Here is a 13,229-nt window from a genome sequence, read left to right as displayed (position 1 = left end):
TTGTTTTTGCTAAATCCAGAGGAATGAAATATCTTCATTCTGTGTTCTTTGATCATGGGTCAATTTACGTGACACTGAGCCTGCTGGCAACAGACAGGGTACACCTGTCTCAAAGGGCAAAAAGAATCTTTGCGCATGAGTTAGCAAGCCTCACTCATTGGGAGAGCTTTAAACAAAATTCTCAGGGGGAAGGGGATAAAATCATGATCGCTGAAGACAAGCCTGGAGGCGGCATGCCACTGTTTGAGAGACAATGTGCTAGTGAGGTCCTTTGGTCTGTTGTCTCGTTAGAGGTAGGGGATGGAGATCACGTGGCAGCAAGGATGTGCAAGGTTATCGATGTACTAGAAACTGCAGAAGTGCCTGAGAGTGGTCACGCAGGAACTGGAGCTTCTCCCCTGAAAAGGCAGCGGGATTGATTACCCAGCTGAAGTGCATCTACACCAATGCCCACAGCATGGGCAACAAACAGAAGTAACTGGAAGCCATTGTACAACAGGAAAACTATGACAGTTGCCACCACAGAGACTTGGTGGGACGAGTCACACAACAGGAGTGCTACAATGGATGGCTATAAACTCTTCAGAAGGAGGGGCAATGGGGTTGCTCTGTGTCTTAGCAAGTGTCTTGATCCTAATGGTAATGTTCAGTGTTTATGGATAAGAATCAGTGGGAAGGCCAGCAGGGCAGATATCCTGGTAGGAGTCTGTTATAGACCACCCAAGCAGGATGAAGAGGCAGACTAAATATTCTATAAGCAACTGGGAGTAGTTGCATGATCGCTGGCCCTGATTCTTGTGTGATGAGCTCCCTGCAAAAAAACCCCAGAAAATTTCTTTACTAACTTTGGTCAAATCTGGCTCTTTTTAACAACAGCTGGGAAAATTAATGTAAAACTGGAAGATGAGGGAAGACAAGGTAGAAATAAAGAGGGTTTATTAATTGCTCCCTTCTTCTTAAGCATCACTGCAGGTAGGTTCCTGCTTTCAGTTCTGGTCCTTGGTTCTCTCGGTACCTTTGTAGGAAGTTGGCACAGGTTTCCAGTCCTCCCCCCACAATGCCTAGGAAGGTCTTCCATTCAACCTCTGAGGCCAGTAAGTGCCTGGTTCTAAAAGCAGAATGCCAGAAATATTTATATCTTGGTTGACTGTACTCCCCCCTTGCTGCAGGACCCCAACTTATGCCTGCCACATTTTGCACTGTCCCTTGGCTGTATCCTTCCTCATGGGGCAAATTCAGTAGCTCACAAAAAAAGCTCCTTGTTCCTTCTACCTTCATCTGGAGGCTCTGAAACTGTACTTATAAATGTACTGTAAGAACAGAGAACAGTCATTCATATCCTAGATACACATTTAAATTAATTTCTCTTTCTGTATTATATTTTAAAGGCACTGTGCAAAACCCTCTCTAGTCCCCTCATGTATGTTGAAATAAATTTCTCTGTGTTTGTTAGTTGGTTTGATATTGCTGTGACCAAGCATGGTCTAGTGAACATGGACTTGGGATTACATAAATTGCCAAACAGCACCCATTTTTCTTATCTGCTTGCAACACATGGTTTGTTTTAGGGAGATTTTTCTGAGGACTTGGAAAATGGAAAGGTGATGTTAGAGAATGACTGCTGTAATCTAATGGTCTGAATTTTGTTCTACAGCTTGATGACTGCACCCTGCAATTGTCTCACAATGGTACCTATCTGGATCTAGAATCCACCCTAGCAGAACAAAGAGATGAATTAGAAGGCTTCCAGGAGGATGCTGGGTAAGTAAATATTTACTAAATTTAGATAAATAAGCACTGAGGTTTCAGGAGAGTGTGTTCAGATCAGCATAGGAACAGAAAAGATAAAACTATAAAGATCTTTGTATGCCCATATGTCTGCATAATAATTTTATACTACTCTATCTATGTTCATTCTTACAGTTTCTCCAAAAGAAGATAGCATACTGTAGAGAAATCTATAATATGCATGTCTTCAATAGTCATAAAGTCAATTTCTTTGTGCCTTGACATTTAAGTCCTCCATTTATATTTTTGAAGAAAAGACTTGTATTGATTTCTTTTTTTTATTCCTGGAGTTGATTTACCCAGCCCAGGGAACGGGGGCGCGTGTTGTTTTTGAATATTCTCCTCTCTTGCTTTTTTTATTTAATGATTGCTCGCCCACGTGGATTGCTATGACACAGCTTTCCATAATAATCTGAGAACTGAAAGTGAAAGCAAAAGTTAGCTTCAGTGTGTGTTTTTATGAATGCATATATACAATTTGCTTTTTTGAAGAATTTTCTTTTTCCTGACCTGTCTGGTGGTAGTCTTGGTTAAGATATAAAATGAACAGACAGTCTGGATCTATTTTTGTCTTGCTGGTTACTATATTGGACTGGATAGTTGGAATTATTTTATAGGTGTGTTTGGCATAGACTTCACACATGTGAGTAATGTAGCTGTTCCAGAAGGAAATTCATAAAATCATAGAATCACAGAATATGCTGAATTGGAAGGGACCTATCAGAATCATTGAGTCCAACTTCTGGCCTTGCATAGAACAACCCCAGAATCACACCATGTGTCTGAGAGTGTTATCTAAATGCTTCCTGAACTCAGACTGGCTTGATGCTGTGACCACTTCCCTGGGGAGCCTGTTCCAGTGTCCAAACACCCTCTGGGTGAAAAACTTTTTCTTGATAATTAACTGCATTTTGAATTGTCAGGGCTTGTTAATAGTAAGACATGCAGTTCTTTTGCTTATACTGGTTTATCTACTTTTTCTGGTAGCTGTCTTGCCTTTGATGAATAATTCTTACAAATTTAAACTGTGTCTTGGAAGATTGTTTTATGTGGAGAAGAATTTTAAATAATATGTTACAAATATTCATGTGTGTGCATTTGTTCATGTCTTATTCACACATACCAGTTTGAGGCATGTTTTTATAACCATTGGAAGAGGAAAACTGTTCTGTTAGAAACCAGTTAGAAGAGAGTTCTTCAATAGAAAGGTAGGCAATACAAACTGAACTGAGCCTCCTTTCCCATGCAATAGGAGTGTTGAGTGTAGAAGTTGATCTAGTCCCCAGTTTTATGCAGAGGTGGTAAAAATCACTGCAAAGAACAGCAAGTTCTTATTTCCAGCTAACTTTATAATGAGTTCAAAGCAAATAAGATGAAGGAAGAATTTTGATGGGATTTTTTTTTTTTTGTAGCAATATGTTTGAGTTTAAGGCATATTTCTTTTCCTTCCATTGGTGTCTCTCTGATAATTCTCATAATTTTTAACTTCATTACTTTTGACACCCCACAGTAGCAATTTGGCACTGCCAAGCAATTTGGCAAGTGAGAGACCACTCGGTGCTTTTCCTGCTAGACTTTGCACCTGAAATGGCAAGCTACCGTTCACCTTGTTTTATTTTTATTCTTCTGTTGGGCATATAAAGTCAATGATAGGAATTGTTCCTGAAATATGACTTTAATTTTTTCTGTGGTGGCTATCCTAGGAAAAAAAGAAACAAAACGTGAAACTAACTGTGCTGCTTGGAGTTGCATGTCTACTGTGTTGTTTTGAGCTCAAAAATCAGGATATACTTTTATGTACGTGTGCACAAGCCTCCTCTTAATTGTACAATCTGTTGTCGTTTGAGTGATTGCTTCTTTTGATGGCTTGTCCTGCTGAGTAATGTGAAGTCTGCCATGAGATCCTTCATTCCTATGCAAGGATGAATAAGGAGATATGAAGCTGTGTGCCACAAAGGTGCATAACAAAAGCATGGGCTACAAATTAATATTTTAATTATCTTTTGAAATTAGTTTTGTGAGATGAAAGAGAACAACTGTTGTGTCTGTTGTTGTCATGTATGTAGCCCTCATCTTCACTGGTCTTTACCCTGCTCTCTGAAGTTGTCCCTCTCCTTGGTAATTGTGGGTCAATAGGATGTGCTGTGTTTCAGCTGCCTGCTTTAGGTGCAACACCAGGACAGAGTGTGTTAGATGCTGCCATTACAGTGGTTGTGAACCATCTTTCTATGGTGTCTTCCCGCTACAGTCCTCCTTCAGACCCTACTTTCTTACCTTTGTAATAAATTACATGGGCGGGGGGAGTTCCAAAGGTTGAAGTGGTGAAAACGGAAGGAAGGAAGAATGAAAGGGGTGTTGGGAAGTAAATCAGCAAGTGAAACACATAGGAGCACAAAAAGACGTGTCCTGCTGCAGAGGGAAGAGGGGAAGATTGCCCAGGGGAGATGCTACCTTCAGCACCTTTCCCCTGAGGTGCTTGTAGGTACAAGTGGTATATTTGCCATGAATAATTCCAGCTTGTGCTAACCCAGCAGTACAGAGGTTAAGCTTTAACTTCATGGTTGTGAGGTTAACTTGAGGTTGAGGGTGTTTGGTTCTATCTCCCTGACATGCACACACCTGGTAACTTGCATGTTGGAGCCCTGCAATCCTAGGGCTTTGCTCTGCTACTATGGGACGCAGGTCAGTGAAGTACAAAACCTTGCATTTAGGAGTAATTGGCTAAGGACAAGCAAGTACTAGTCAGGCAGAAAATGAAGAAAGGATGACACCTGACTTTTCACCAGCATGGAGGAAAGGATCGGACATTTTTGGGAACTGTGATCTCAAAACAAATCAGTGATTATGATGCTGTGAAAAAGGTATGGGATCATCCTAGGGTGTAAAGTGGGAATTTATCTGCTGAAGTGCAATGAACTTGGTGTTGTCAGTACTGGTGAAGATTCAACTGGATTTCTGCATCCCATTTTTGCCCACATTTTTTGAGAGAAGAAAAAAAAAACAAGAACCATCTGAACTTTATTTGTGACTTAGTAACATCGTTACTTCAGGGTAAATGCAACTCATGTGATGTTATTCAGAAAAATTGAATATTCTAGACGTAGGGTAACAAATGCAGTCAGTAATGTCTTTCTCTATCCTATGTTTCTAGCAACCTAAACTCCATAAACTCCATTTTTGGGCCTTGCAGTTCTGAGGCTAAAGCACTGAGCTGGAGGGTTCCTGGACTGCAGCTTCTGGCTGCAGACCTTGGGAGCTTAGCAGCAACATGCTGTCTGGGAGGGACTGGCTGCAGAAACCACTTAGTCTCTCTCTTTTTCTGTCTGGGTCATTTCAAGGTCCTGCTCTTAATCTTCAAAGCTTTTAATTTTCTGAGATTAGGCTACCTCAGGACCTGCCTTTCTGCCATACTGAAGCTGCTGTGTTCATCAGGATCACTGAAGCTTGCTGAATTCTGAGTGAAGGCTTTAGTAGCTGGATATTCATGGCATTTTTAAAATTTTAGAACCTCAGCTGTGGAAACTCCTATTCAGAGTGACCGGAATGTCCTGCAATCTGGCTGTTTTCAGCATCTTTTTTGCCAAAAGTTCCTGTTTGCCCAGGGAAAAATGATTAAGATATTTATTTATTTTTTAAACACTGTTGAAAGGAGACTTATGAGTAAAACAAAACAAGCAGAAAACACATTCTTAAAAAATTGTATTGGTTTGAGAGGCTGCAGGTATTTATTTTCTCTGTGAAGGATTGGATGAGCATAGTGAAAAACATGGATTTTTCTTCAAAAGGAAAGAAAAGGATGGTGGCAATTAGACTGGAGGTTTATAGTGTGTATCTGTAAATAACCAGTATAAGAAACACATGCGCTCATGCAATTTCAAATGAATTACCTTCTGTTACTGAATATAGTGAAAAGAGGCATTTGGTAGTTGCCGTCCACTCCAGCAGAATTTAAACTTCTGTTTAGGGAAGGAGAAAACCCAACACACATGCTCCCACAGCCTGTAGGGCTAACTCTGAGGATAAAATGGATGGGGATGGGACTGCTTTCGTGATTCCACAACTTTAGTGCTGCCATTTGCACCCTTGGGAATAGCTGTGGGATTCAGGAGAATCAGATCATTTTTGTATGAGGGTTGTTTTTGGGGTAGTCAGGAGGTGGCCAAATAATGAGGCTGGTCCTGCGGAAGATATTGCAATCAGAGAAGGGGTCAGTAAGAGGATGTAGGAAAACTGGCTTTCTGTTCAAGGAATGGTTAGTTTGCTTATTGGGTTGGCTAGTTGTGGTTTTTTATCCACTTCCTTCCAACACAAGTTACTCTGTGAATGCTTAATTGTGGAGGTAGTTTAGATGGGCTGGCTTTCGAGGTGTTTGCTAAGGTGTCCGTGACAAGTAGGTCCTTTCCTTTGTGTTTCCTTGTGATTGTACACTGCAAGCAAGAATTGTAAAGAGGTTGATGCATTTAAATTACCATGGAATTGCTTAAGTTCTTTTTATGGACGTGCCTTAACAGGCCCTAAATGTAACCCAAAAGGTAACATGGTCCTAAACTGCAGAACACAAGTTTCTTCAGACAGTGTGCTGTGAGCAATGAAGATTTCCTCAGGGAATATGTTTTCAACACTTATGTTCAGCAGAAAGATAGTTTTAAAAAACTTTTCACAAATCACTTCAGCACTAATGTTTTTGCATTCCTTCTAGATGCCCTATCTCAAGTCATTTTGACTGGTGAGCCGCATTTAAGTTGGATGACAGACTTTTTCCCTCTTGCTGCTGCTGTTCATTCTGGGCTTGATTCAGAATGTCGAAGGCAATGGAGTCTGGCATTGATCTCTGATATTCTTTTCCTGCTTATGTACTGTGGGTTTTTTTGCCCACTTAGACTTTGCAAATAGCACAGTTGTGAACACGAAAACTTTTTGTCATTTGTTTATATAAGGAAGCTGGGGATGCATTAGAAGGTTAATTTGGTTTTTTGTCTAACAAAAATGGTATGACTCATTTCTTGAAGCAGTACTGCAAACTAGCATCGATTCTACGCTGATTTTGTATCAGTTTGAACAGAGTGTATTTGTGTTTGTTCACTGTTGGAAAAAGCTCTCAATTTATGATAGATTTCTCTTCATGTTTTGTCTAGATGTCATTTCCATAATGTTTCTCAGTTCCAACAGGAAGAAAAATAAGGGGGTGCCTGTGGAAGACTGTCATTGTATTGCTACAAACAGTAGAGACTGCCACTGCTTATTGAAATTATTTACTCATGTTGTGAAGAATGTATTAGTCCACCCAAATATTTTGATTTGTGTCATATTTAGTTATTAGTTTGACCAAATACTCAAGCTGAAAAATGGCTGGTCACAATAAAAAGCATGTAACAAAGCCAGGAAAAAATCCCACAACCAAACCAACCCTCAAACCAAAAACTTGAGCCGAGAGGTTATGGTAATTTTTGGAGGGTATAAGACTTTCTACAAGGTAGCAGTATTTCAGTCTATCGTATCAGATTACACTGTTGAACCACATTTTGAAGTTAGCGTAGCTAAAACTTTATTGTTACAGAATAAATGGCTGTAAAGATTAAGATTTCACATTCCTAATGAAATACATTGTTTTTCTGCATGACTAAGTTGATGCTTTTTTAATACCCTCACAAAGTTGGTGGAAAATAGCTATTACTACCTATGTTTTCAAAACTTTGTGCAGCTTTTTAACTTCTTAATTTTTAATCCTAATAAAATGTCTTTCTTTATAAAAGAAAAAAATTAGATAGAATGTTCAAACTAATCTTTAGGTGGAACTGTAGAAATTTGTTTTCATAGTTATTTTGCAGCAACCCTTGACAGCAAAATGAAATAAATTTACAGGTCTGTTTTATTGTCTTTAACCCAAGACAAGGTTTCCCTTCTAGAGAACAATAGACAAGCATTGTCTCTGAGCATTCACACTTCCAGAGCATGTAATCAAAATAATTACGCAAATGTGCATATATTTTGTAGGCCTGACAAATGAGACATGTGGCTTTGAAGGATGTGCTCTGAAAGTAAGATGGAAACAATTAACAGTTTAAAGTTCTACCTTGGGAATTATTGATCAGTTATGAGATAAGGATTTCTTGTCAGTGGATCTGCTTGGCACAATATCTTGTGCAGAAATGGTTGTTGAATTAAGGTTTCTTGCTTGTCATTAAATGCTTCTTCTTTTGTAGTTAAAGAATGAATACTGATGTGTGAATGTAAAATGTATTTAGAAAACAAGCATCTGCATATATAGTAGCAAACTTCAATAAATTCTACTGCAGACCATGGCTTGTCTTCTCACGTAGTTTCAGCTTTAAAGCTGCCTTGATGGTGTAGAAGTAAATCTCTTCTGCATATATTTAGGTCGGAGACTGCAAGCCACTTTTCTCACATGAAAAGACACAAGATGTAAGATCCATGGGCTTGTGAAAAGAACCTGTGATCCCCTGTTTTGGTTGACTGTCCAGCAGGGAGCTGGAGTGTGACAGTAAGAGCAGAAATTACAGCCATCACAACTCTCTCTGGTGTGTAGTTGAAATCTGGGAGGGTAAAATGGGGGTGCAGTCCATACACCTTACAAATTCGTTCCAGTCTAGATGGATAACCTTCAGGCAAATGGCATACAAAAAAAAGTGGTAGTACTGCATAGTCTTAACTTTGATATGCTGAACATGTCCTTCAAAGGGAAGCAGAGTTGGTTTTGCCTTTCTCCAAGTGCTGCAGTCTTCAAAACTGTACCACACTCCATCCAACTGAGGAGCCAGCATCCGTAGTAGCGCCTTCCTTGGCTTGGGCAAGGAGGCTTCACGAGTTCTTTCTGCTCTGCTTGGGCAAGGAGGCTTCACGAGTTCTTTCTGCTCTGCGTGGTTTTGGTTTGAGGGGAGCAGCAGCCTGGAATTGGTAGACCTGACTGGGGCAGGTCATGGGCAGCTCTTGGAGCTGACACTTGTGAAGTGTGAAGGGACACAGTCCTCTTAACCCATGTGCTGAATTGTTCCTGCGGTCTGGTTTTGTCCTATGGGTTCGGTTTTTTTGTGGGTGGTTTTCTTTTTTGTGAGCATGTTTTCCTGTTGAGTTTTTTTTTGAGAACTTGACTCATGATTTTACAGCTTTTGTTTGCCAATGCTGTAACAGCTGTGTCTATTTTGCTCCCACTTTGCCCCAGAGTTTACTCAGACATCTCTGTTGTTGAGGGAAAAATCTACCTCTGTACCAAGGTTCCTGTGGAAACGTTTGAAGATCTGCTATTTTTGAATTTTAGTGATTACTGCTGGCAAATGAATGCAATAAGAGTGCTTTTCTTCAAAAATCATTTCCATTGCAAACTGTATTGCAAAAATACTGTTGTGCTTAGCTCTCTCCCAGGCTGTTACATACCAAATAAAGTGCCAAACCAAAAAGCGTGTGAATAATTCTTACAGTTTTTCCTTGGACAACTTTTTTAAAGATAGCCTAATTTGGCATTCAGGTTTACATGTGAAAATAGCTGAGAAGTCCAGTATTTTATGGTGGAAACTTAAATAAAAACAGCTTATGGAAACAGCTGATGCCAGATGTTCTATTTAAAACCATTTAATTTTATTAACATTGAAGCTCCTTAATAGCTATGTTTGCACTCTGCCCTCCTCCTCGATGAGGAGGCTATAAGCTAAGTGAGCAGCTCTCGAGGCTTGGAAATGTGTTTCTCTTCAATTTGTGAGGAGGAAATCCCTTTCTCTCTCCATAAACAGATCGTCTGCAGGGCTTCAGGTAGGGCTGCCAGAAAGCACTATAGGACTACTCCGAACTCAGCTCCAGTGGCAAGTAAAACCATTGATTTGAGAATCCAAACGTGGGACAGCAACAGCATCGTGTGCACTCACTGTCTGCTGGTGCAAACTGTTATAGTAGCAGCGCAATTGCCTAGAGCATGTGGGCAGCTGGGTGAGTTTGTGCTGGGTAATTAGTAAAAGCTGTGAATTAGCTACACTTCCTATTCCATGGCAACTATTCCTGTGCCTGCTCCTGCCCTGTGGTAATCGCGGGGGAGATTCGTGTAACTCACACTCTGTTTTACCCCATGGGAATTCATTTGTCTATGTGCTTGGTGTGTGGGGCGTGTTTGTTTTACCAACAACTAAACTAAGGTGGTAATCCGCTTCTGATAAAATTGTCTCCAGTATAACCTCCGGTTGTGAGCTAACAGCTTAAACCACTGCAAATCTGTGACTAGCCCAGGATCTCCGGTAATGAAGCTGTGAAAACTGGTGACTACTGCCAGGGTTAAGACTACAGCAAAATAGAAATTTATTTCACGTTTACTGCTCTGTAATTGTGCTCACTAGCAAAAACCTTGATGGCCCAGCAATAAATGTAAAGCCCATTTCCGGAGTGGAATTAATATGGAGAAGTAAGTGGCCTGAGGGCAGTGTTTTATATTTAAGAATTTGTATGTCAAGTTACAAAGAAGCCCTTGCCAAATATGATGCTATTGGAAAACTTCCAAAAAGCAGAAAGAAACACAAAGTAGTATGTTAATCAGTGCAAAGTAGACTTTATGTGCTTACATACACATATGCATGTTCTACTGCAAAGTAGGACAACTTTAAAATAGTTCTTGCTGAGTCTGGTTAAATTAATTACATTCTGAGAAAGTGTAAATGGCCATTTAAGCCAGTAGGGCATTGCTTTAAAATGTGTTGGGTCACTTTGGACGATATTTTCTTCAGTTTGTTATCTAATCATCAATTACACTGGAAAATCATAAAAATAGGGGTTTTTTCCTTAAGGTAATAGAGAACAATTTCTAGTAGAAGGGAAATGTTGATGAAAATTTATTAAAACTATTTTTTACAAACTAAGTCAGTTTTTTGCTCATTTTCATTTTGAAAAAAAATTAGATCTCTCCCTTGCTTCTGCAAGTCAGCATTAGGTCAGGTAGCAGGGGCGTTTGTGAGAATGAAAATTATTATGCAGGTGCTGTTTGCCTCTGCTCTGCAACTATGGAACTTCTAATGAAGTTGGTCACAGAACCACAGAATGGGTCAGGTTGGAAGGGACCACAGTGGATCATCTGGTCCAACCTCCCTGCTCAAGCAGGGTCATCCTAGAGCACATTGCACAGGATTGTGTCCAGTTGTTTTTTGAGTATCTCCAGTGAGGGAGACTCCACAACCTCACTGGGCAACCTATTCCAGTTCTTGGTCACCCACACAGGAAGTTCTTCCTCATGTTCAGGTGAAACTTCCTCTGCGTCAGTTTCTGCCCTTTGCCTCTTGTCACCACCGAGAAGAGCCTCAATCCATCCTCTGGACACCCTTCCTTCAGATACTTATAGACATTGATGAAGTTCCCTTTCAGTTCTCTCTTCTCAAGGCTGAACAGGCCCACCTCCCTCAGCCTTACCTCATAAGAGAGATGCTTCAATTCGTTAATCATCTTTATAGGTCTCCAGTGGACTCGCTCCAGGAGCTCCCTGTCTCTCTTGTACTGAGGAGCCCAGCACTGGACACAGCACTCCAGGCATGGCCTCACTAGGGCTGAGTAGAGGGGCAGGATCGCCTCCCTCGACCTGCTGGCAGTGCTCTTCCTAATGCACTCAGATCACCCAAAGTAGTCTGGGACTTTTTTCTCCTGGAACCAAAACTGAGTCTGACAGTGTGGCTGGGAGCACTAGAGGGACTCTTTTTGCCTGAAGAGGTGGAAGCATCAAGTGACTCAGTTGCAGGGAGGTTATTTTACTTTCCTCCTTGTCTTGTAGGTTCTCAGCTCTTCTAATATTTTTTTTTCAAAAATCCTGATTTTTGAAAGGCATCTGTTTTGCCAAGTGTGAAAAGGTTTTAAATTAAATTTCTGATGTAGCATGAACTTCAAAGTACAGGTGGGTAGCAAAACCACATGACCAGAAATTACCTGGTGTAAAGATTCCCGGGAGGAATGTGCAACCAGAGCTTGAGAGCCACTGACAGCAGTGGGAAATATATAACCTAAGAACTTAAAAGCATTGGTTAAGTGATATGTCTCTGTGCAAGAATATGATACAAGGTTAACAAGAAGTGTAGAAACAATGTTTTTGGTTTTGTTTTAACCAGAAGCAATATTATTGTTGAAAGAGCAACACCTGCCGATTCATAAATTTTGTGTTTTCTTAATACAAAAATATAAGATACAGCTCTAACTGCTCACGCTATGAGTGTTTCACTAAATAACACTGAAAACAGTTATATATGGGTTGAGCTTTGGGGGTGATAGGACATAGATTTGTTCATGAATAAGGACAGCTCTTGAAAAATGGTCAATTTTCTGACTGCGAAGGCAGTAGTCAGCCCTCAAATATTTGAGAGTCTGTTAGAAGGTTTTTGTTTTAATATGTAGAAATAGAGCCATTAACAACTGAGAAATAATCAGCATGATGATTCAGAAAGTAGGAAGAGAAAGTGGGGAGGGGATTCTCACTTTCCAGCTTCTGAGGTTTGCTTGCACATAAACTACTAAAAAGGACAAATGGAACAAATGTTCCCCCATTCTGAACTTCCTACGTTTCACAGTATGTAAAACTGATTCATTGTCTTTTGGCAAAAATCATTGCCTTGTGGTGAGGTACGCAGAAGACTCCACCCAGACCTTTACTGACACATATTCAAAGTACATTAGTAATAAATAATTTGGTGCTATTCATGTCGCTTATAATGCATACTTGGTGAATCTCTTGAATGTTTCCCTTGATGCTTTTGAGTTTCTCATTTTCTTCTCCCTTCTCCTTCTATCCTATTTTGTTTCTGTTTAAAAAGAGGTAAAAATAAGAAAAATGGCAACCCTGCCTAGGGGGACATAAAAACCCAGCACCTTGTAGTGACCAAAGCAGCCTTTAGGTAGTTCTTATTTCATATCTTTGGCTGCCCAGTTTTTGTTTAGGGAATATGCTGTTGAGATTGTTTCTATGTGGATTAGTAAAGTTTTAAGTTAAACTTTCATGTTTTGTTTTTTTTAATGAAGAATGAACAGACATCTGAATAGTCGCTGTTTACCTATTTTTGTCCACTCTTGTCACACGATTGTTACTTTAGTAAATGTGTCACGATCCGTGAATACTCTGAATAAAACCACTATGCTAAATAATTAGATGACTTGCAAGTGTATTGCAAGAACAGGATGCAGACACATTCTGACTTCACACTAAGTTTTTAGATGGAAAAACTTAGGTAAGAGACAAAAGTCCACTGACTTCTTATGAGGAGGAGCGTGTGTGTTTGCCTTCAGCTGCCTGTCATGTACCAGAATAGATTACTAGTGCTGTCATTCATTTGAAGCATATTGGAAGTGAATCTTAGCATTTAAAAGACTTCTTTTTAATTATTGACTTTTTTTCCTGAGCTCCTTTGTTCCCATTATTCAATGGGAATAACATGAGCTTGAACATGACAGTTAGATCTTTGGATAATAATCAC

At 40.0% G+C, this 13,229-nt stretch overlaps 1 protein-coding gene across 6 annotated transcripts in view; it reads left to right on the top strand.

Moving 5' to 3' along the window:
- Nucleotides 1-13,229, top strand: part of FHOD3 (formin homology 2 domain containing 3) — a 386,338-nt gene that overhangs the window by 37,686 nt on the left and 335,423 nt on the right. For all 6 annotated transcript variants that reach the window (XM_027711038.2, XM_027711032.2, XM_039381552.1 and 3 more), the window contains exon 2: nt 1,655-1,761. In XM_027711038.2, the coding sequence (XP_027566839.2) occupies nt 1,655-1,761 (107 nt within the window). The remainder of the gene's footprint in view (nt 1-1,654; nt 1,762-13,229) is intronic.

This window comes from Pipra filicauda, unplaced genomic scaffold (assembly GCF_003945595.2).
Source record: "Pipra filicauda isolate LSUMZ 115617 unplaced genomic scaffold, ASM394559v2 scaffold230_size2164044_pilon, whole genome shotgun sequence".
In the NCBI taxonomy this organism is placed as follows: domain Eukaryota; kingdom Metazoa; phylum Chordata; class Aves; order Passeriformes; family Pipridae; genus Pipra; species Pipra filicauda.
Note: the sequence above shows the minus strand (reverse complement) of the source record. Positions and strands in the feature narration are given on the sequence as shown.